We start from the raw sequence: 24,904 nt of genomic DNA, 5'->3' as shown, positions 1-24,904 counted from the left end.
CTCGTCGCCACCGCGTCCCACTATCTACGACACTTTTTTCGGCTTCAAGCCCTCGAGTTTCTCGCGAGATCGGAAAAATTACACTTCGGACGTCCATATTGCGCTCTGACGAATACCAAAAGATATTGGCTACACGTCCACCCTTCGTCACATAGATACCCTCCGTTTAACAGAATACTCTTGTCGCCCGCAGAGCTCTTGCCAGTGCGCCGTTAACCCTCGGTGGTTACCACGACGCTCTGGTCCTAGGTCGATAAGATATTCTGGCATACTAGCACTTGGGCACATGATTAGCACGCTCTGGGAATCTTTCTTGCGAGACGATGTTGAAAGCTTCCGGCGATGCCTGGCGAATGCCAGTTATACGTCTGGTAGCCAGCGGCCTTTTGGCGCAGGAGGAAGCCCAGGCTTCAAGGTCGGAAGCCCCGGTGGGGTGACACCATCTTCTCCCCTCTCTTCGAAAGGCAAAAAGCTAAGCGGGACATCTCCTGGTACTACCACACCTGATCGAAATACTGGAGGTCCACGTCCGGGCAAGGCATTGTCCCGAGCAGAGTTGAATGCGAGAGATCACTATGGCAGAACTCTTCTACACCTTGTTTCCTCATCACAGAAGCCCTCTGCGATTTACTTCGCCACATGTCTCCTCGAGATCCCCTTTCTTGATTTGTATGCACAAGATTGGGAGAGTGGATGGACAGCTCTGCATCGGGCGCTTTACGCAGGCAATGCTACCATAGCACAGGCCCTGATGGCTCGAGACATAAGCGATGTAACCGATTTCAGCAAATCAGGGAACGTGGGACACCCAAGCGGAGGGCTGATTAAGATCAAAGATCGAGAAGGTTATAGTCCTTTTGATGTGTACGGCGCTACGATTGCTTCTCGAGACATCAAGCGAATCACTTCCCCCACTGCAACTCTCGACGTCTCAGACCTGGAGCATAGTGACGTTGCCTCGAACGCGCCGTCCCTTCAAGATGATTTAAGTGAAGACAGTTATGTCGGCCGAGGTTCCCTAAAACCGCGGACGAATTTGGCTGCCGATGAAGTCTTTACGTTTGGGAGCAACAAAAATCTGAACCTTGGTCTAGGAGATCAGGATGATCGTCAGTTCCCCGTAAGAATCAACCTCGAGCGTCCGGAGCACCTTCTGCGCCGATTCTATCGTGAATTCCTGGAGCAGCAGTTAGATGACGGTACAGCATCTTCCCATCAAGACGTGACTCGCAGCGCAGACCTACCAGCCTTGATCAAAAACAAACCTATCAAAATCCAGGCCATTGCCATGTCGAAACTTCATACGGCTATCCTCACCAGTGATCCCGAGTCAAATCTCTTCCTGTGCGGCTTTGGTCCCGGCGGACGGTTAGGCACTGGCGACGAGTTGACAAGGTTCAGCTTCGTGTGCATTGAAACAGGAGGGCTCGCTCATAAGAGAGTCATTTCAGTGGCGCTTGGTCAGGACCACACCCTCGCGATAACCGCGCACGGCGAGGTTTTCAGCTGGGGTAGTAATAAGTACGGACAACTCGGCTATAGCCTTCCTCGAACGCAGAATCGAGATGATGTGCCTATGCAGATGTCTCCGAGGCAGATCTTCAATCCATTCAAGAAGGAGGTGATCCTCGGGGTAGCTGCGTCTGCGATTCACTCTGTGGTCTTTAGTAGTTCTGGCCTTTATACCTTCGGTAAAAACGAAGGTCAACTCGGATTAGTCGATTCGGACGCTCGATCCCTTGAATACCAAATCACGCCTCGGCGCGTTGGAGCGTCCCTATTCAGCGCTGGCATACAAAGTGTGTCTGCCATTGACCATGCCACAATCGTTCTTCTCCAAAACCATGAAGTTTGGGTGTTTTCTCAATATGGCTATTCCAGGCTCTCGTTTCCGTTGGACGTCAGCTCAAGCTTCATTAGAAATAGCTTCATGGCAACTCGGTATGACGCTTCGGTCAATCGCATTGTTCAGGTGAAATCCGGTGGCGATACAATCTGTGCACTGTCAAGTTCTGGCGAAGTCTTCACAGTTCGCGTTAATAGATCTGAAAATCCTCCGACTCCAACTTCGACTACAAATCCTTCAAAAACTCGCAACTCTCTGTCTGCTCCAGTCCGAGTTTGGACCGTGAAAAAGGCGCATATGGCAGTCACAGATGTTGATGTCGGACAAGACGGGTCCATCATTATCTGTACGGCTTCGGGGTCTGCCTGGACAAAAGAGAAGCGCAGAAAGGCGAAAGACGGAATTTCAAAGGATTATAAATTTGCTCGTGTGCCAGGTCTCTCTCGCGTTGTGGGGGTGTGTAGTAACGCTTATGGGGCTTACGCCGTAGCGCAGCGCGACTGCGATGTGACCAAGGAGCAGATCAATGTCGATCAAAGCACATTGTGGGAAGACGTTCTTCCATTATCGCCCTTCGCGTCGCTAGTATCCACCGTTACTCCGTTAAAGACGGATGACGCCTCAGATGCTCTTTTGGATTTGGGATCCGCCGATGCGATGAAGAGAGTGGCAATGTCGATTTCGGACATTGAATCCTACTTTCAGCCTCTTCGAAACGAGGCACCCGAGGGCACCGTTTTCCTCTTGAGCTCTCTTTCTGACGCACGAATACCAGTTCATGAATTCATTTTGACCGGACGGAGTTCGATTCTCAGGAAGGCCTTCCATGAGTTTCGACAGGCATACTACTTTTCTTTGCCTGATGTTCTGGACATTGAGTATGGGCCGAATGGACAATGCCACGTGCGGTTCAACGGATTGGACTTTTTCACGATCCTCAATCTTGCTTTTTTCTTATATACAGACAACGTGCTGGATGTATGGCACCAGATGAGGACTTCGGCTGCAAATGCCTCAAGATATCGCCAAGTCCGCTCTGAGGTTATGCGGATCGCCACATACCTGGGCCTACCAACCTTGGAACGAGCTGCGCGGCTCATGATAGAGCCTGCGAAGAGTCTGAAAGTTGACATGGCCCATGCCTTTAACGATCCAACTTTTTTCGAGAGCTCTGATGTAACTATCGAGCTCAACGGCGAGATAATGAAGGCTCACAGTCAAGTTCTTTGCCGGAGATGTCCCTTTTTCGACACATTGTTCAACGGCCGCTCTGGCGGAAGATGGCTATCATCGCGCCGTAACGATCCAAATGACAGCATTCGCGTTGATCTCAAACACATAGACCGATCCGTCTTTGAGTTCGTTCTTCGGTATATCTACACGGACGCGGAGGAGCAGCTTTTTGACCAGGTCCGATCGAAAACGTTGGACGGGTTCATCGATCTTGTGCTTGATGTCGCATTCATAGCGAATGAACTGATGATTGACCGATTAGCGCAAGTATGTCAGAAGATGCTAGGCAAATTCGGTATGACATTCTCTTCTGGTTTTCGACGTCGTTTACTGAGATTCTCTAGTAACCACGACCAATGTATGCGGCCTCCTCAATTCGATTTCTCCCTGTGCGGTGAGGGAGTTCAAAGATGCTGCGTTGGAGTATATCTGCCTCAACCTGGAAGATGTGTTGGCGCAAAGGTTGGTTCGCATCCCTACACAGATAGAGGAGATCTTAACGCGCTGTGTAGGTACCTCAGAGACCTTGATGAGAACTTGCTTAACGCCCTTGATACTGTTTGCCATGAAAATCAAATGACAAGCTTCCCAGTATCAAGAGGACGGAATTCTGAAGCTTACGTCTTTGAGAAGTACCCTGAACTCATCGCATTGATACAGACGGATAGACGCCGGATGATTGATTCGATGAGGCTTCAGTCCCGTCTCAACCGTCTCCAAAGCTACGAGGAGAAGCCCCGTCCTGTCACTGATGATAAGGTGTCTTCGTCACCGTCAGTGCAGAAGGGCAAAGCAGCCTTTCTCAAAGAGAACGCGGACATGCCTCGTAGTCCCGTTTTGAAATCCAGACAATCAACCAGTGACTTGATGTTCCAGATGGACGACGACCCCATGTTGTCACCCGCGGAATCAGTGAAAGGAAAGGTGGCAATTCGCAAAGCCAGAGCGTCGGAGCCGTCACTAGATTTTCCAGCTTTGGGCACAAGCCTCGGTGACAAGCAATCGTTCAACAACGATTCGAATGTCCTGCGAGAATCGATGCAGTCGCCTCAAGACAATGCACTTCCCGAGTCGCCATCAGAATTCAGAGTAGCAGTACTTGAACAGAAGAAGAATGGTTATTCCACCTCCAGTCCATTCCAAGCACCGTGGGCTTCGTCGGCCATCTCGACTCCGAAGAAAGATTTGAAGGATATTATGTTCGAAACCTCGGAGAAAAGGGTGTCCAATCTAAGCCTTGGAATGTCCGCTCGCCGTGAAAACAGCAACAATTTTACCCCCAAGCTTTCTCAGAAGGAAAGGAAGAAGATTCAACAGCAGCAATTGCAGGAGAAGCTTGCGGCTCAGGAAAAAGCGAAGGAGGCACCACAGAATCCATGGAAACTCTCCACCCCGGTCAAAACACCGGACAAGCGTGGTGCTCCCCTTGGATCTCATAGAAATGACGGTGAATCTTCTCAACCGTCAAAGTTCGTTCAGAAGCCTTCTATGACTCTCCGTCAAACAGTTGCTGGGACGCCACCACCCAGACCGACACCAAGCACAACACCAGCACCTAGCCAAGGCCGCAGTGTCTCTGGCGGGCCCCAGCCTGTCATGAAGCCTTCGGCACAGGGACCATCCGCAACTGGGCCCTCGACATCTCCCAATGGTCTGGCTAGTGCTTCACCCCCCATTAAATCCATACGCCACATACCACGTCCCGAACCGTACCAAACAAGTTTCCATTCTCCTTCACCCAACTCGCTGTCCTTGGCTGCGATCTTGATGCAGCAGCAGACCGAAAAGGATGAGCTGCGCGAGGCAGCAACAGCCAAGCATAATCTTCAAGATATTCAACTTGAGCAGGAGTTCCAGGAATGGTGGGACAAGGAGAGCAGGCGTGTTCAAGGGATACCGGAGCCTGATTCAACCACCGCAGCCAATCAAAAGGACAGCGAAGGTAAAAGTGGTCGCGGCGGACGCGGTAGGGGATCAAGCAATCGCAAGAAGCGTGGCAAGGGCCCGGAGGATGCTGCTGGTGCTTCGGGATTAACTCAACAGCTGTCTCAGGCGAAGGGTCAAAACGGGCAGAAGATCTCGGACTCTCGCCGGGACAACCTGCAACCCGAAACGAATGGAAATCATGCGAGCGCTGCTGGCAGCAATTCTCGTCGCGGTGGCAGAGGAGGCCATCGGTGGAAGGGGAAAGAACGTGACCGGACTGTGTCAGGCTAGACCGTCCGGCGTTGATCATCCCTCTCACTTGACATGCTTCTTGTTCCTTAACGACCTTTTCTCTATATACCCGTCAGCACACTCAGGTTGTACACCACTTGTCATTTTCTCACATATCAGAGCGCGGAATGTATACTCGGGCAACAAGCACATTGAATAGATTTGAATATACTGAGTTAGATATATGTTCATCATACAAGATCTTGAACGTTAATAGGGACTTTTGTCAAATTGGTCATAGATTTGAGTGTTGGTAGTAGGTTTCCGTTCATATATTTAAAATGGTAAAAGGCATCAACAAATATCCTCGATGGTCTAACGGTCATGATTTCCGCTTGTCACTCCTAGAGAACGAGCGCGGGAGACCAGGGTTCGACTCCCTGTCGGGGAGATCTTTTTTTTGTTTTCAACTTTTCAAGTTGCTTACTACCTACCATTCTCTCAGTCCACTTTTTTAGACCCTTAGTGAAAATTTTCAAAAAAAAAAAAAAAAAGGTGATCGTTAGGGATACACCCCCCCAAATTAGGGACACACACCCCTGCTGTAATTAGTTAGAATTGATATCATGTGACCCGCACCGGTTGCCGCAATCCTAAGTTTTTAATTTACCATACAAAAATAAGAGACGGTCTGCAAGCTGCTAATAAGCAACACTGCGGCCAAAACCACGGCCACCTCGCTGGAGCCCTTGCTGAGGCTGATTATCTATGTAATAAAGCCATCTTACGCAGTAATTTTTTTGATGTGTTAACCTTTACTATATGTAAATATCCATGAAGCTTTTGCGTCACTATCTGGCGATACCCTAGCGTTATGCCCTAGCCCTTATTAAAGCCCTGGTGCTAGAACATTTTTAGCTGTCATGTGATGTTGATTCTAACTAATTACAGTAGGGGGGGTGTGTCCCTAAGTTAGAGGGGTGTCTCCCTAAGTTGGGGGGGTGTGTCCCTAACGATTTCCAAAAAAAAATCCGGGGCTGTAATAGTCAGCTAATTTGATTTTTCAAATCCGAACAAAACAAAAAGATTTTGCCGTCAGCGATAGGACTCGAACCTATGCGGCCGAAGCCAAGTGATTTCTAATCACTCCCCTTAACCACTCGGGCACACTGACTAATCTGCTTGGAATGGGGCTATTCATTATATATCCACTCCGCTTTTTCCAGTGGAGTCTTGGAGATGCTGGTAATGGCATTATGAGCTAATGTAGTCGAGCAGCATCACATTTCTCGCTGCATGTCTTTCTTTTGGTTGTTTGCTAGACAGCTCCCTCTCATCCTGGGACGGCCATTTTAATCACAGAAAGTGCCATTAGCAGCTTAGTCATTTGCCAATCAAGCACGCTGCTTTCATCTCCACGAAAGGCTTTGCAAGGTTGAGAGCAATAGCATGAGTGAATTTCATCATTATCGGGAATATTGTTAATTGTGGATTTGATTTTGTTTAGTCTGGTTCATTACACTATTCATTATTGAGGATGAAGAAATCTATCCACGTCTCACAAGGACCCATGGTGAAAAAAGCTCAATACAGGAAGGACCATGGGGAAGGCAGTCGCAGGGAAGAGATAAGGAAACATGAAGAAATACATAAATGCTATTTCAACCATTGGCGCAGTAGGATATCCCGAATTTGGTAATCAATGCTCGTAAGCTAAAGCTATAAGCGATGCACCGGACGCTGTTAGTGCTAGAATGGGAGTCAAATGAAGATGAATGAATAGAAGACAGAGGTATGAAAGGAGAAAAGGGGTAAAAGGCATTGCCGGGTGAAAAGTAGTGTCATCTAGCCAGAAGTAGCTACCTCGCGGCTCTCCCACATGCGGCGAATCATCATATCTGATTCACTGGTGAAATAGCTGTCGCCAAAGTCCTCGTCTGTGGCGTTGGTCCCGTGAGCGGCTTCGTCGGACGTCGGAAGGATGCGCTGGGATGGATGTTGGGATTTGTTGGAGTCACTTGGGTCGTCGGCATCTTCGAGGTATGTCTGCGACACAGATTTCTTCAAGTCCGAGGACTTTCGGCTGATGAGTTGTCTTGGCTCGGGGCTTGGCGTGTCTCTTTGCTGCTTTCCAACTTGTTGTAGTTGTGTGAGTGCAGGTGCAGACTTGATTGGTTTGCCGAGTGACGATGTAAGCTCGAAATTGGAGGTTACAGGAGGCTTGGAGTCATCAAGGATAGCGGCCAAGCGGGCGAAACTGTCGCTTGTCGGAGACTGGAATCTTCGGACGACGGTAAGTTCTAGTGCGATTTTCTCGTATGCTTTCCGGATGTGCTTGGCTTCGGTTTCTCCGCCGGTTCGGGAGGAGCCGTTGACGAGCGCTCTGCTGGCCTCGTAGACACCTGACCCTGCACGGCCATGCGATGCAGCCATAAAAGCCGTGTCCATTGCCGAAGGAGAGACTGTTGTGGATATGCCATGGCTGTCGGGAGGAGAAGTATTCAAAGCAGCAGTTCGTTGCAGCCAAAGCTTCTGCTGAGTCCGAGAAGGGGGCTCAGTGCCTGGTGGTCGCGAAGGGGGCGACGCTTTGTGCTTTCTTGTCCCGCGGTTCGGAGAGGGTGGGGTCTGCGGATGATAATGTGGAAGAAACGATGATGGTGTATTTGGGTCCGAATCCGTGCGCGATGATGCGTGGGCACCGGTTTTATTGTTGATGATGAACCTGGAAACACCCCCTTCCATAGACGAGGACGTCGCGTTCGTCTGATTCCCCGGAGTATTCGCCAGCGTAGTGGTTGACGAGGATAGAGGGCGTCGTAAGCCCTCGGGACCGGCGAGATTGGTCAAGGAAGCATTCCGAGATATTGTGTCAACGGGAGCTGGCTTCACTGTTGCAGAAATAGAAGACATTGCGGGAGGTGCTCTAGCAGAATGCGAAGGGCTTAGCAAACGGGCTGCGATGTCGCTGTGGTCAGGCAAACGGGCAATCTCTTCCTTCTGCTCCTCGGGCTCCGAGGCAGGCTGTTCCTGCTGTTGATCGCTCTCGTCAGGAGAGTGGTCGTCACGCGAGAAGCTCCTATAGGCTGATTCCGGCAAGCTACTCGCGGCACGAGGGACCTGAGGATACGGGCGCTTGACAAAGGTGAGGGGGTCCACCAGTACGGCAGTATTCTCCACGCTATCTTTGGATTGAGCAACTGAGCTGCGTCTCGTGCTCTCAGGCGACTGAGTCGTATCTTCCCACTCGCCCTCGTCGTCTTCGTTGTCTGAAACTCCCAATTCAAAGCCAACGGTCTTCTTCTTCCCAGAACTGGTAGCTGGGCGATCGGTTACCAACGCTTTCTTTGCCAAAACACCAGAGGAATTGCGTCGAGGGTTTCGCAGAGCAGGGCTCGAGTTGTTTCTTTTAATTGACGACGTCGCGGTCTGGCCGGCGTCCAACCCACAGTCCCAACGCACGTGGTGACCACCGCGTGGACTTGCCGCCGGTGTCGCTGGTGCGGACTTCTTCCGTTGATGATGACGAATAGTTGCTTCGGTTGTAATATGTCCAGCAGAAGTATGTCGCTGGAGCTTGTTTAAGTTCTTTCCGAAAGATGGGTTGCGACCGTGACTGCGATGACCGCCACCGACGACGTGGGCTCGGGGACGGTGGGCAGGCGCTTTCTGGGGATGGGTATCTGACGAATCTGACGAGGTACGCGTGACGACAGCGTGAGACGAAAGAGCACGGCGGGCCAGGCCCGGGCGCTTAACAGGGGAGGAGGTGTTGGAGGTCGGCATGGCGGGCAGCAAGGCCAGCGCTGGCTGGGCAGGCAAGGGCTGGCTTGCACAGATGGAACGGATGCAGAGAGGAGACTGGGAAGGTTTGCCCACAAACAGAGAAATGATTGAGACAGAAGCTGTTTAAGTGAGTGAAGGAAAAGAAAAGGCTTGGGAGTGCAGTCGTTGGGGGAGACCAGGTGTGCCACAAGTGTTCTTGAGGCAGTGAGGCAAGTCGTAACTGAGTGGGCCTGAGGCAGTTAGGCTAGCTTTACCCTCGACACGCACGTACCACCTGGATAGTCTACAGTTCTACTCCGTACGTCAAAAGTTTCTGTACCCCCAACTAAATCAAGAATTATATACCTTATTGAATAATAATCCCACTAGGCTAAAAAGGTGTCCGGACGATGTACTCGTCAGTCTAGGGTTTCATATCCATAGTCATAGTGGTATCTTATTCCAACATACCTCTTGTAATCTGCTCAAGAATAACCTCTTCAACCACTCCATCCACACACTCATAAAATTAAACAAGAACAGTCCCTAATGGACACATACTAATGACAGAAGGCTCTGGAGATCCGTACTGCCATCTAATGCCAGGTAGCGAATTTCATCCCACTCATGCAGAAGTTCATCAATCTGCTCACCCTGCCCGGAGGCATAAGCATGGGAAATAAGAGATAGAGAGTTTCCCAGCACCTTCCCTAAAGTACTTGTTTAGAAAGTCCTTACTATTGGGGATAGAAACTAACCTGTTCATCATTTCCCCATAAAAATGGGATGATGTGGGCTAGCTCGGTTCCCCCGATGTGTTCACCAGGGGGGCATCTCTGCTCAGCTTTCTCATCCCATATACCAGTAACCATGCACCGGTAGCCATCCCGTTCAAGGCATAGCTTCTTCAGGGGGCTTTGATCATTCCGCGAGCTCGACTCAGTCATTTCAGACGCGATGTCATCTCTGGGGATATCTAAGTCTGACAAGGGTGTCTTCCCGCCTTGTGCCTTCACTGTTAGATAGAAAGAAATATTAGCCACAATATGGTAGGCACGAGGAAAGGAACATTATATAGGATAAGATAGAACAAAGACACATACTTGGGATTAGGAACAACCTCGTTCGCTTCGGCCTCTTCGAGAGCAGCGATCTGCTTATCGATGAGCCCCATGAACTTGGTTAGGTCCCGACGAGCCACTCGAAGAGATGGCAGATGCTCAAAGGTATCGATATTCAAAGGCCAGCCCAACATGTCGCCATCGAACGGATTACGCGTCACTTTCTTCGATGGGGTCGACCGGGTCGAAGTCGACATACGCTTTTTGCCTTTGCTTATAGAAAGAGGCTCAGGCGAAGGCATTGCGGTTTCGGCAGGGGGGCCAGTTCATAGAGTTGGTGATCTTCTAGTAAGAATTTTGACGGTATAATCTTTTGAATCTCGAGGCGTATATCTTGACAACTTCTGTCTGGATGTACCTTCATCGGCACCAGGATCTCCCAGGTCTGGTCACTCTGAAAGTGCCCTCAAAGTAGAAACAATGGGGTCATCCGACCTTTCCATTTGGAAAGCCATCGACGACTCCTCTTTGGGCGTGGTTTCCCTTTAAACAGCCTTTTCCATTTTGAAAGACATGTACAAGTGCTGCCAGCCTTTGCAGAGTTATGTTTTCCAGGATTTACAGCTTGTCAGCCGACAAACACCTCTAATAGAAAGCGAAGTTCATCAGGGAGACTGGCACTTGTGTATCAGCATCAACATAGAAACCAGAGACAAATAAAGAGCAAGCAATATTCCAAATATCAACGCATAATCATAGGGAGCAGTGTCAGGTTAGAAGTAATGATTTTATTCTCACTTATTAGATTGGGGAGCAGACTGTACAGGTCTGCCCACAACCAGAGAAATAATAATAATGTTAAGAAGGAAGCTGTTTTAGTGAATAAAAAATCTTGGGAGCTTGTTTAGATGAGATGGAGTGAATATGAGGAGCCTAGGTGCCATAATTAGTGAATGGGGAGACCAGGTGTGCGTGTACCTGACTGCCTAGCTAGCCAGACTTAATGGGCCTTAGGCAGTTAGGCTAGCTTACCCCAGACCTGCATATGCCACCTACTGACTTAGCGCAGCCGTCAATACAGTTCTACATCAAAAGTTTCTGTAGCCCCCACCAAAATCGAAAATATATATTTCTCTCGAGAATATTAATTCTTCAACCACTCCATCCACCTACTCTTAAAATTATATGTAAAGCTACCTATGATTCTATAGAAAATGACTAGAGAATTCAAAAAACATAGTATTTCTACCTAATATTTGGTATACCAACCATTAGCCTCAATAACAGCCTTCACCCTCCGCGGCATGGATGAAATCAACCCATCAAAATACTCCTGGCCCAACGCCTCCCACGCACGCTCGATAAGACTATTAAAGTGATCTTTTACCTCTTCAATCGATCCATGATAGTTCTCTATATCTGGATCTAGCCGGTAGATCATCTCTTTGAGCCTAGCCCAGGCGTGTGCGATCGGCTTGAGATCAGGCGAATATGGCGGCCAATCGATGGTAGAAATACCATTATCCTCGAACCATTTCATGACTATCCGAGCCCTATGGATAGGGGCATTATCTTGCATGAAATGTACCTAAGGACTTGCCGAAGAACCAACTAATGAAGATCCTTGCTTTCCATCTGTAGGTCAAATGGCACCCAAGAAGCATGAAAGGAAAACTTCATATCAATTAGAGAAATATGTTTTGCCGTTCTACGTTTTTGGATAATACGAGGAAAACCAACAGGTTAAGAATTTAACTCTATGAGAGATGACAGACAAAATAAAGCAACAACACGACTAAAACAAAAGAACAATTGGAATCCAGCCGTAGCGTTCCCGAGTATCATTTACTCTCTTGTACTTCTGAGAATATGACACTGCAGACTCTGCCGACAAAGCCCCCAAGACCTAAAGCTGGCGGGGAGCCCTGCGCAGGAGACAACGCTGTAGAAGTGCCAGGGACGACAAGCACACGAGAGCCGGCTTCTACCCATTCAACCGACGTGACAAAGGAGAATGTGATTTTGACATCTCCATGACTTGTATTCTTGGCCGAATTGACCACTTTATTCACTTCTGATGCGTGGCTCTTCCCACGATCAACAGCATCGTTGTCAAAGTTGAAGAATTCCGGTTCCGTAGGCGATAGGGGAGAAGAGATAATCTCGTCCTCCGCAAGAGTAACACAGGTTACCTTCACCGTAGCGCGAATATTGGAAACATAGGCAATAGCGTTGCCACCTAGCAGTAGAGGCGGAGACATGGACGATGCGAACTCGCTGGCGGGGAAGCTAGCAACAAATCCAGTGTGGAAAAGCGAGGGCTTTGCGGGCAAGCCGCTGGGCGCAAAGTCGGCTAGGATGGCCCCTTTTCGTACCTTTCCCAAACGCGGAGGTTGCTCGTTTTGAGCAGGAAGGGGCTCAATACCGATTGTGCCGACTTGATCTTGAATGAGAGTTCGCACCGGCAACCGAAGGTTCCGAACACTGACGACTCGTACACGTTGCCAGATTGCTTGAGCGGGGAAAGTAGCTTTTCCGGACAAGAATCCCTGTGAAAAAGAAGTAGAAAATTCCTCAGACGGCGGTCTGCTTCGCCCCGGTTGACTTCTTGGGGCTGACAAGAGATTCTCAGGCTCGGCCTGTGGATTGACCAGTAGCGGCCCAACCAAGAGTTCGTCTCCAACCGAGATAGATCCGTAACGAACCAATCCGCATAGAACAACGCCTTGATTCTCCCTTGAGTTCTGCTCCATCGACGTAGAGTACACTTTGGATGGGGGAATGGTAAACACTTCGTCGATGTCGAATAAATTTGCGGGATTATGCGTATCTGACGGTGTATCACCGAGGAAGATGCTCCTTAAGGACGGCCTTTGAGGGATAGGAAGATATCGGAGAAAAGCATGCAGCTTCCCTACGCCTGTACCGCTGACAGCGCTCGTGAGAACGATCGGAACTGTCGATGACCAATCATTATTCGCTGCATCAATGACTTTCTTGACTTCTTCCCCATCAGTCCGCCCGGTGTGTTGAAGATCCACGTCCTGCTCACCGGTAATGGATTGCACAGGCAACATAGCAGGCTTTTTGCCCGCCAGCTTCAGCGCTGACAAGACTTTCGTGAGATTGGCCCTTAAGCCTGCTCGAGATGCAACATCCATCTTGGTGATCACTACCACGCAGGGTATCCCCAACTTGATACAGAGATCCAAGTGTGACAGAGCCAGATTGATTTCTGCCATTTGTTCTGCAGCGCCTCCGACAGGTTCCGGGGCCATTTCTTCGTCACAGTTGGCTGGGATACAGAGCAACACGTAGTGAGGTGCCCAACTGATCAATCCTCTCAAAGTAGATTTGAGGTAGCGTACAGAGCCAGGGAGGTCTGACACAAATGCCAGACGACTGTCCTTCGCAGCGGCATGGATGTCATCCCAAGCTGCAACATTTCCAGACGCATAGTTGATCACATCAACGGAATCGCTAGCTGACTCCGAATAGCCTATAAGTTCCTGCGCAACAGAGCTAGTGATTCCCGACGAGATCTCGTGGCGATGTTTGAGGAGGCTCAGTCGACTTGCCCCTCGCCCATTGTCGAGTATAGATGATGTCAGAGTACCCAGCAGAGATGACTTGCCGGCTGCACTCGGACCAGTAATTGAGATCCGAACCTGTTCGGTAGTGGAATGGTTGTCCTCGCGGATAGATTTGGTTTGGGCACCACGCGAGGGAGTCTGCCCATCAAATTCGTCCCGATGCGATATCAAGCCGTAGTACTCCAAATCCGGACTGACCAAGGCTTCAGCGACCCAAAGGTTTTCTGTGTGGACTTTGCCAGCATCGGCAGCTGCAGCACATGTGTCTTCCGCCCATTCGGCCCATTCACATTTGCCGACGATGACCCTGCGAAGGATCTCGACCTTGCAACCCAAACTGGCCGCCATGACCTGCAGATTGGTCAAGCTCTCGTCCAGCTCATCTTGCGTTAGACCAACAAAGGTCCCATCATCGGCCACGCCGATCTCGTACAAAGCCCCCTGACTCTCCTCCAAGCCAGGAATCAAACGAGCTGGTTTCTGCGGGGTACCAAGCTGAGGGGTTGCTTCCGGAAGAACGGGCAACACAAGGTTGGCAGTTGTAGACGAATGAAACGGCGATGACTGTTGCAGGCGCCACAACAGTTGAGTCGTCAACTGCTGCAGGCGTTGCTGGCGGCTCTGCGTTGAGCGAGCCTGAGCCGATCTCAAGCTCGACTCGTAGCTAGACGGTGTCGGGCCTGAGGTAGACAAGCTTGCACGAGAATGATACGAACCGCCAACGACATGACCAGTGGTCATGGAATTGTAGAGGCGACGGGGCCGCAACAGTAGATGTAGCTTATACTCAGTGGGTCCCTCCTGTGGTTCCGGCTCCAATTTCGTGATCCCGTAGTCAGACAGAAAGTCTGGATCCGCACGGTCCAATTCCGTGCCAGAACGCGTCCGAAACGTCAAGCCTCGATTCCCACTCGCCGTAAGCTGGGGAGTAGACGACCCCGACGTCGACCATGGCGAGGAAACCCTTGGAGGGTCCGGGTCATAGGTGAAAATAGATGCCATAGTTCACACTCTCGGTTTGACTCGCGTTGAGTGAGCAAAACAAGAAAAGAGATAACAATCTCCGGAAGATTTGGCCTCGAACAACAACAAAGAGCTTTATATTCGTATCAGTCGAAGTTGCAGCATGCGGACATTCAAGAGGTTAACTATATGTCGAGGAGCTAAGTATTTTTCACATCTGCCGTAGAATTTCTGTATTAATAAAGTCATCTTGCGAACCCGAGAGTGACGCGATTGAGACACGAAAATTGTAGGCTCAAAACAGCCACGACGATGAAGAGACAGGAGTCCTTCTGGTCAGCAGCAGGGAAGAATCTGAATCAATCGCAATTTGAGAATTAACCTACAAAGGGGACGACATCGTGATGGCACAGAATGAGTCACGAGTGCTTGACATGCCGATAATCAGCCTAGTCATTCCATCCTACTCCATACCCTCTATGACACGACCAGATCAGGTGATTGGTGAGGTAAGCACCACGTGCATCAAGCTTGGCTTCCTGGCGTAAGGACACTTCTACACTTCTACTCAACATGACATTTTCTTGAATTAGATGACACGACAATACTGCTGGTTGTTTTCAGCAACTGTCTTAAGCCAGCCTTAGACCGAGTACTCTTCTTCAATGTGGTGGTGCATGGTCATGGCTATCCCAGTGATAATTTCTCTAAACTCAAGTTGATGAATGATGATCATGAGCGTTCGTGCTTACTGTGCTTGATTCTTGAATTATCTGGCGTGATGTAGAGAAGATTGAGGACTTTGAGTGTCTGCAGTCATCTGATCTTCGACGCGTTTGGAGGACTTGATTTTGCGGTCACGAGGCGTTCATCTGTGACCTTGGCTTCGCATTTATATATGCTGGGTTATAAAGTATCAATCTGCGGATGACTCTCTTCCACTTTTACATTTTCCCTGAGCAACATGGATATTACGGGCTGTTGTGCGAGTAAAAACAGCACCACAGCTCGGGCATTCTGCCTTTGCAACCACACCCGATTTCTCTCTTTGATGACGGAGTAGATTGCTGAACGTTGAGAATTCACGACCATTGCATCCATGGTCCCAACACTGTGGCTTTGGTCGAGAGCTGATTACTCGTACTTGACGATCGGCGTCTGAGGACGCAGGGACGGATTCGGGAGACGAATACAACGACTCTGAGGGCGCCACACTGTGTGGTTGAGGACTGACGGCTAATGGGTTCGGATGTGGCCTGCAATCAAGTATTAAGGTCAGCTTCAGATGCATTCAGCTGACGGCCAGATCCATCACGCTCATGTTGGGTGGCACGTACGGAAGCAAGGGACTTTGACTCAGCATGTAATTTGATTGCTGGAGCATGTATGGTGGACTAACAAGATTAATAAACCATTCCACTACTTGCGGTTCCTCAGAGCAGCTTACGGTGAAGTATATGTAGGATCTGGAAGCCCTGGTGGGTTGGCGGAGACCGAAGGAAAGGTGTATGGTACAGCACTACTATGAGCATTGTCAGCGCTTCATGCCTAGATCAGAACCACGGATAGATATGTCAGCTTGCCTTCTAGGACCATGTCGATCATGTGCAAGATTCGGTTGAGAGAGATAGTGTGAAGAGGATGAAGCTGGGTGATAGTAGCTTTGCGAGCTCGGTTGCTGGGGATTGTACCCGACTGCAAAACCAGCCGGCGGAAGAGTCGGGGGATGAGGGTATAGCTGCTGATCCATGCCTATTGACGGTGGCTGCAAAGGCTGTGATGACCGATTGTGCCAGCCATAATCTGTCATGAGTCAGGCTTATAAGATGCGAAACGGGTGGCCTGGGATGAGTCGTACTCTGTGTGTTGTGTGCCATACTTGGAACGAGATCCGAACTGCCCGAGACAACAGACAGTAGCCCGAGGCTCTTTCCAAGAAGATTTCTCAACAATAGGCTGATAGCAAAACCAGTCTGAAGCTGTTGTGCTCGCTTGGAAGCTCGTCGAATGAGGTAGCTCCGATCTTTCCAGGATTGCTTGACGCAGCTAGGTCAGTCAAGCCTGACTTCGCAGCAGTCAGAGCCAACTCGTCCGCAAATTCAGCTGGATACACGGCAAGGCTTGTACGGTTGAAAGGCTCAATGAATCCAGAAGCAAACTTTGAGATTTGGTAGATTGTTGTCGTCGGCGTATGACACAGTGCGGTAGAGGGGAGCCGAAAAAGCGTTGGGTAATCGTCTTGATTCGTGGCTTGCAGTGAGAGAGGCTTACACGTTCGTATTACCGAGGAGCCGTTATATGGCTGTCGTGTTAATAAGCGCTGTTTTGGTGAGGGGACTGTATACGATATCTGTCTTTTCAGATACTGAAGAAACAGTGCATCGAGGGGTAGCCGAGTCAGGGTGTTTGAAAAGAAGAGAACCAAGTTGACAGGAAACCAGCACGGTGAAACTGTAGAAGTATGCCTAGTATAGGGAAAATAGCAGGGACGAAGGTAAAGAAACCGAAGCCGGAGAGTCTCAAGTCAGCAAGAGTTGCAGTTACGCATCAACACAGAAATAAGCTGGTGAAGTGGCTCCGTCAATATTTGCAAGCTTATTCAAAGGCGTAAAAGGCAGAGTGAGTAAGTATTTAAGAGTCCTGGGGGGTGGAATAAATGGAAGTTAAAACAGATATGAAAATAAGCGCAGAACCGGGGGGCCTAGACGTGGATATCCTATGGAGACTCAGCTTCTGATTATGTCGAATGGTCAATCTTAGTAGAATGATTACTATCTATCTACCTTAGCAGTTACTGCCCTTCCAGTGCAAAGTAAGCATCGAGGGCTCACTGCCACTGCTCTTGTCATGCGCTTTTCTCCCCTGACAGCTCAACCAACATCGCCTGTACTCTGATGACTGGTTCTTGCTTTTCTATGATAATCCACTACTACAGTCGGTCTTGTTCTGGTCATCAATAGCATTGTCTGAGCGAGGCGTTCTGATTAACATGTGGTCCGTCCTTTACTTGATTCCCTATTTTCTATCCATTTGATTATACGTATCTTTCTAAACACTGATGTAGACCCGCTTTTCAACCAAAGAATAGTGCTGGAAATGGTGTCAATCTATACATTTTGTGCCACGAGCAGATCCTCGTCGCAATGATCTGTTCAAAGCCTGGACCTACATCGTTGGCCTCAACGTCTGTTTGCTTGACAGAGTTGAAAAGCTACACGGACCAAAAACAACGACGACGCACGATGATAAGATCGAATGTACGGAGGAAATGGACAGCTTTTCAACCGTCGACGAGAAACAAGCTCCTGTGAAAAATCAACAGGGAGTAAGCGCTGTTCTTCCGGAAGAAACAGAGAATAATTTTCAGCCCCAAGAGGCTAACGGGCGCCACGAATCGGACGGTCTTCGAATTTCATTTCCATTCACGATTCCCACTCTTTCCACTGTTGACGACTAGGATTGGTTGCTGATGGTTGATTTTGGGGGCCAGGATGAACACGCTGCGTCTTCGTTTCTTCGATCCGAATACAGGTAGGGCCTCGCAATCTAGCCTATGTCAAATTATCTTCGTATGGGACCAAGCCGGCAGTGGTGCAATTCTACTTGTCGAAATGGGTCAGCCACGAGCGTGGACTAGCTGATGGTTTCGACTATTCGTGACTAAATAGATTAGTCGTACAGGGTGTTAACGATCCAAACCACATGGCGATAAGACAGGGTTGTCATTGCCTGACTACTGACGGAGCCGTCCAATCCATGTCGTTCGAGGAGCGCCTGGAATGGGATCCATACCCTGACAGATTGCCATGCTGATGTGGTATCCAACTTATCAGACGATGATCATGGACATGAATGGCTCCTTGCTGATGGGTATATATATGAACGCAACTAATTTCGGGCTATAATTTTTGTTTTTTGTTTTCCTTTTCAACCTTTAAATGCTGCCATATGCAGAGAACTTTTGCTCAGTTCTTTTTTGGCCCCCACAGAGTTAGCTGTCGCCAGCCACCGAGCTATTTGCCGTGGGGATACGGAACGATTCAAGAAAATGGTCCTAGGTTTGTTATTCTGCCCATCTCGATCTCATTTTATCCTTTTCAGATTCGATTTCTCCGGGAAAAAGGGCATTTGGCAGACAATGAAAGACGGAAAATTGGCTGACTGGCTGTCTTTCAGTGGTCTTCCACAATCTCATGAGTCCCCAATCAGTGGGAGATGCTTATTTCAGGGCACCGAAACGTACATAAGATCACGATATTTACACGGTACTCATACTTCAGCTTATCCAGGGCCATAGACTGCTCGATGCCAGCGATCATGACGAAAGGTGGATTGTTAGGGGACCCGTCGTTACTCATTAGTACCTAAAGATTCCTAAGCGGGCTAAGCCCGTTCCTGGAAGTTCCGGTGAAAACTGAAAAAGGCGCTTTGCTCGGGTATTCTGAGCGAATACGATTTCATGATCATTCCATGGATTGGAGTTCTTATGGTTTTGGCAAGCCAAAACATGTACCATGACCAACATCGAAGCACTGGCGGGAAACGCTGATAGAAGCGCCTTGGGCGGGAAACGGTCCTTGCTCCGAGACATTAGCAAATCGCTCTCGAACCAGTCAGACCAGTCCAGATCCCATGTCCAACAAATATGCTGTACTCCATACAGACTATCTACAAAGCAAAGATCAGTGTTCCTACTTGTACCGCGGGGTCCGCGGGAGAGTATCTCCCTACTCACAAAGTCAAGGGTCAGGAGGCTATACATTCGGATTACCAGGCAGTCGGAACCCTCAAATTGTGGACAGGTTGATGTCGGCACATGGCCATCTATTACTCGTCTATTTCTGCGAAATTAGTCCAACTAGCAATCATGCGACCCTGAACGTCGGGATGTATGAATGCCCAAACCGGGAAAACATCCAAGCTTGCTAACTATTCTCAGTAAAATGCGGTCAGTAGTGTCTCCAGTGAGTCTAAGGTGACAATTTGATGGGAAAAAAAGGCCAAATATCTGCCAGTCTGCTCCGAGCGTCCGTCTTCCCCCCACGACGGACCTGGTTCATCCGCGTCTTCGTGGAGATGGGGGCCGTTTCCCTCGGCGGAGCGCATCCGAGGATATGACATGATTGGCACATGCACCATGGAATAAAATTCCATTCTTATTTCGCAAGAGCCTGCGGTCGAAAGAACAGCAGATTGCTCCGAAATCGCATCCAGAGTTCCAGACTTTTAAGACTAGCGGAAGTTTGCACAGCCATGGCGTGGAAATTACCAATGAGCAGCTCTGACATTCAAGACACGGCTGGGAAAGACTACATTCCGCCGCCACTGAGGATTCAGGATCAAGCGATCGACTGGACCTCCACATGCCGTTGCGCACTTTTATCGATCCTGGGTGTCCTGTCTGGACTCTGGAATTTGAATCCGTTCGAGAATCTGTCCAGAGATGAACCGATGAATCAATGAATACGATATCGCTACCATGAATCGTCAGATACGGCATAGAGGTCAATCTCGTATCCACTCGTGTGTCAAAAGTTAGTGCGTCCCTGCAGCAGCGAGGGTTTGATCATAACCAGATTCAGATAAACCGGACAGTAAATTTCTGATCAGTGATGACTGACCACAGAGGAGAGTTATCACACTGGCTAATTTGGCCCAGGATTGATCAGCGTTGGAGCTACTCCGTACCGCAAGGGGTCAATCGTCAGCAGTCTGCCCAATGTCGAAAGTTTAATTAACGGGGGCGCGGATGGTCAATTTAGGTTATCTTCACGGGCGTCTTCCGGCCATCTGTCCACGCGATCTGCAATGCCGCATAGTGCATACAGAGAGCTTTCACAATTTTGTTGAATATGCATCTACCCGTGCCCTATTATTCCTGGGACATTGTCTCAGACAAGTCCACATCGCGAAGCAGCCGAAGTCTTGGAACCGACACAAATCGACAAGATTAACGTCAGTAGTACTAACATTCAGTCGAACTGGGATGAGCCAGACAACAAATCAAATTTGCAATGGACTTATTTCACCCGTTAAACTAACATCACCAAAGCTATATTAGTGAATCCATCGTTGGGCCGAGAATGGTCCACATGGAATCGTGCCCGGATAACGGCCCCTTTAGACGTCGGATCCGACGACAAAAGTGGAGGATCCAAGAAGTCCAAGCTCATAGCATAGGCTCATTAAGCGAACCTGGGCTCTAAGACATGTTTTGTTCAGATGACCTCATGCTCATCTTTCGGATAGGGGTGGTGACTTGCTCCCTAAAACAGGTGCATACAAGCCCAACCATTCTTAGCCCACTTCTTTCATTAATCTAATTCTAAACAGTGGCAAAACTCCCCATATCCAGGGCCTCCTATATGTACTATATGATATTCCTCCCCTGATGTTGATCCTTTGTTCACAGACTAGAGATTGTGAACTCTCCTGATCGCCAGTGCCAACTACGCCAAGGTCCGTCTGGCACTCAACACTAATTAAAGCCTGGAAAAAAATGACGGGGCTGTGACCGCCCAGTGGAACACATTGATAGGCCGTATGCATGGACTAGGGATAACTTCCTCTTAGACAGCAAGAGATGAACGCTTCAGCTGCGGACAGAAGACGACTCTGGAGACTACAGACGAGGGAAAACGAAGGCAATGCCTAGGCTGCAGAAATTGCAGGACAGAGGACTCTGCTTTCCCTAGTGCGGTAGTACCTGGGGAGCCGGAATTATGAACAGCCCCCACGACAGACGGGTCCATGACATCGTGAGACCGGTGTTCCTAAGAAATATTCCACCTGCCATGCAGCCCCTTTATCACCATTGAACATACTGGATCTGGTATTCTTCGCGAGCAACCAGGCAACTGATTGGTGATCGTTGTTATCTGATGTGGCAAGATCTATATAGCTCTTGCAGCCAGGCGATTTGTGTATAAAACAAATCCTTCTGAGCCTTGTATGCCTGGCCCACCTTTCTCCTTTTCTCTTCAAGAAGTCATGAGTCTTTTGTGAAATCTCATGCTTACTCAAGAGGAAGGAAATCAGGCCTGGCCAGCATTAAAGAAGTAGGTCAAGATGGAGCTAGAATATCCTAGTCCTTCATCTCTTCCCAGATCTGTACTGCACCACGACAGTGCATGCTTTTATATCTAGGAAGAGTCCACTCACAGCATGATTAACAACTAGATCCATCTTGCCATCAATTACTCTTACTCCAGATATAGCCAACTGGCCCATTAGGTATGATGTTTCAATTCCAGCAGACAGAACTACTTTATAAATGGAAATAGGGTGCATTTATTCTCAAGCAGCTAAACATGTTGCAAATCTGTCAATGAAATAAGTATACTAAACTCATATTCTCACCTTGAAGGTCCATTTAAGCTTGGATTCTTTTTTATCAGCATTGATCTCCAAAAAGGGTTCCTCATCATATGAAATAGACTTCGTGTCAACCATAAAACAAGCATTTAGACAACCATTCCTAGCATAGTAGAAATAGTAGTGGAATAATGTGTTCAACACTATGTGTGAATGATGCGATCTACCTACCTACCTTATAAATAGTGGTTAGTTTCCACCCATCTAGTCCCATCCCTATAAGTAAGTTTTACTCCTCTGCAACACATTTAGCAGACTTCTACACTTATAAGCTATTTACACAGTACTAGTATCATCACACTTAGGCGCCTTATACATGTCTTTCACTATTCACCTCTACCCTATCTACCTGCTATATTACTAGGATATAGAAACCCTATTCACTTCCCTTCCTCTATCTCCTCTCCTTCACTACTTTCATTGCTCTTACTGCCTGACGTATACATATTATCTTCAAATATCTCTTATACCATTACCTCCCCTTCCTCCTACTCTAAGTTTGGGTTTACTATTCAGTGCTATCACTTCATTCTACTGACTATTTGAAATGGAAAGCTCCCTTGAATCTCTTTGTGCTTTGTGTGCCTCCTTATCTTTAGTACCACCAGACCTGGAAGAACTCCATGCCGATGAAACCATATCTAAACAGAAGTTGTCAAGATATACACCTCAATCTTCATCAGATGATACAGCCAAAATTCTGGACTCTTTCATTGAGAATTTGCCCTTTGATGGCAAACATATCATCACTAAGTTTATTGCTACATGTGAGGATCACAACTCACTCTATGAACTTGCAGAGTATTTACGGATGGCAATTCTGATTCCAAGTATGTACTATACAATGTTCCTTTTCTCATGCCTACCTTACCATATCGCAGCTAATATTTCTTTCTATCTAACAGTGAAAGCCCAAGGTGGAAAGACACCGCCAGTGACCCCATCACCATCAGAATTCGACATCTTAAGAGATGATATGGCAGCTTCGCAGTCAAGCTCAGAAAAAGAACTAAAAAGTCTGAAGACAATGTGCCTTGAACGGGACGACTATCACTGTGTTATGACTGGCCTGTGGGATCCCAAAGCCCAGCAGAAATACCCCCCAGATAGACTAGGCAAAAATACAATCGCAAGAACTCGGCTAGCCCACATTATCCCATCTTCTCTAGGCAAGGGAAATGATGACCAGGTTAGTTTCTATCCCCAGTACCTCTCTACGGTTGAGGACTTTCTAAATAAGTAAGGTGCTTTAGGAAAGAAACATTGCCCTGTTTTGGGAAACTCTCTATCTCTTGTTTCCCAGTCTCAAGGACATTATCAGACCAGATAATATTAAAGATCCAAAAAATGCCATGACGGTTTTCTCTTTAATTCACTCAGACTTTGGCAGTTTTAACTTTGCACTCAAACCAACTGTATGTGTTTCACCAAATCATAGAATTATTGGATAATATGCTTACTTGACCAGGGTGAAGAGAATACCTATAGGATTAAGACATATCCAGGGTTCCAGACTTTCTTTTGCCGTTTCCTGCCTTCCCCCAATGAAGATAATGAGCGACTTGTTACCTTCAAGAAGCATAGCAACTGTGAACTACCCAGTCCGGTTCTTCTAGGTACACATGCTGTGATTGCAGAAATCCTACATGCATCAGGACAAGCTGAACAGATCGATGAGATTCTTTGTGAGCGGGATGAAACCCATAGCCTTGCAGCTGATGGCAGTACAGATTTGCAGAGACTTCTCTCACTAGTATATAGATGCTAGGGGCTGTTCTTGCTTATTCACTACATACATTGCCTCCCATCCCTGCAACGGGCAGTATTGTCAACTTTGGCCTGAGCCATCATGATGGACCAATGTACGTTGGATATACAACTCTCAGATATGGATGTGCCTATGCTGACAATGGAAATTATAATCAAGAGTGGCATGATGCAAGCTGTGCCAGCAACAGCCCAGAACCATTGCTCCATTCTACAAACTATGACTATAATAAGTCTTTCAAAGAGCAAGTTGACAAGATTGAACTGGCTGTTGTCAATTACATTATCAACAGATGAAGTACCATGTTGCACTACGAGCTTGGGAAATTATTATACTAGAACAGATCCCCATTAAGGACTGAAAATACTTATAATGGGATATCACTGCCCAGGGGAACTAATTCCCCCAGCAGCAACTTTGCAAGGAGGGCCCAAATGCAAGATTCTTAGATGCCTCTGTGAGCTATTATATGATGACCGGGGAAGTATGGACATGCAGAGGTCAGAGGACCATCGAGCTCCGAGAGCTGCTTGAGAGGGGCATGATAGGGTTAGGGCTACAGCGGCGCTCAAGTTTACCAGTTGGCGGTTGAATCTCCACCTTTATTGACCATCATTGAGAGTCTTTTCACAGAGACAGAGATGCCATGATACGGAGTACAGTGCTCGAATGGACATCGAAGCGTAGAACCTACGCATTTCAAAATACGCCCGAAGGCTTTCGCCGGTGGCTTCTAGATGACATCGTTGCAACAGCAGTGACCATAGCATAGTCGAAGGAATGAGCATCAACCTTGCTTCATGACAAATCAACCAATATCCCAAGCGTCATTTATCTTGTCATTGGCGTCTTTTATTTATGTCTTGCACGTAAGTCTTGCAGATGCCACATAAAGTTGGATAAACTGATCCATGAGGTTGGTGTTTATGTTCACTCGCAATGGGCCAAACTGAGAGACTCCGACAAGATGCCCTTCAAGCACTGTTAATGAGATCTCCTCCGTCTAAGAGGTATCAATATTCCCTCTGCCCGTTTCTTCATGATTCACCATTGCCCATAAAAACACCCTTCCGTTCTAATTCACAGCAATACTTATTTTGAGCTCTTTGGCTTGTCCGGAGATGGATGGTGCTCACACCGAGCCCGG

The 24,904-nt window shown here is 48.2% G+C and overlaps 3 protein-coding genes across 3 annotated transcripts; 1 reads left to right on the top strand and 2 right to left on the bottom strand.

Annotated features, from left to right (window-relative positions):
• Positions 1 to 286: 286 nt before the first annotated feature.
• On the top strand, positions 287 to 5,296 carry CDV56_103551 (BTB domain and ankyrin repeat protein; the record flags this gene model as incomplete). Its single annotated transcript, XM_026757170.1, has 3 exons — positions 287 to 3,374; positions 3,424 to 3,541; positions 3,592 to 5,296. The coding sequence occupies 3 exons, from the start codon at positions 287 to 289 to the stop codon at positions 5,294 to 5,296; spliced, it is 4,911 nt and encodes a 1,636-aa protein (XP_026615467.1).
• Positions 5,297 to 7,081: 1,785 nt separating this feature from the next.
• CDV56_102992 (uncharacterized protein) lies at positions 7,082 to 10,361 on the bottom strand (the record flags this gene model as incomplete). The annotated part of the gene is made up of 4 exons (XM_026756611.1): positions 7,082 to 9,058; positions 9,560 to 9,652; positions 9,757 to 9,964; positions 10,102 to 10,361. The coding sequence occupies 4 exons, from the start codon at positions 10,359 to 10,361 to the stop codon at positions 7,082 to 7,084; spliced, it is 2,538 nt and encodes an 845-aa protein (XP_026615466.1).
• Positions 10,362 to 11,900: 1,539 nt separating this feature from the next.
• CDV56_102454 (uncharacterized protein) lies at positions 11,901 to 14,654 on the bottom strand (the record flags this gene model as incomplete). Its single annotated transcript, XM_026756073.1, has 1 exon — positions 11,901 to 14,654. One exon carries the CDS (start codon positions 14,652 to 14,654, stop codon positions 11,901 to 11,903), a length of 2,754 nt encoding a protein of 917 aa, XP_026615465.1.
• Positions 14,655 to 24,904: the final 10,250 nt, after the last annotated feature.

Source organism: Aspergillus thermomutatus (genome assembly GCF_002237265.1).
Source record: "Aspergillus thermomutatus strain HMR AF 39 chromosome Unknown NODE_65, whole genome shotgun sequence".
Taxonomy (NCBI): domain Eukaryota; kingdom Fungi; phylum Ascomycota; class Eurotiomycetes; order Eurotiales; family Aspergillaceae; genus Aspergillus; species Aspergillus thermomutatus.
Note: the sequence above shows the minus strand (reverse complement) of the source record. Positions and strands in the feature narration are given on the sequence as shown.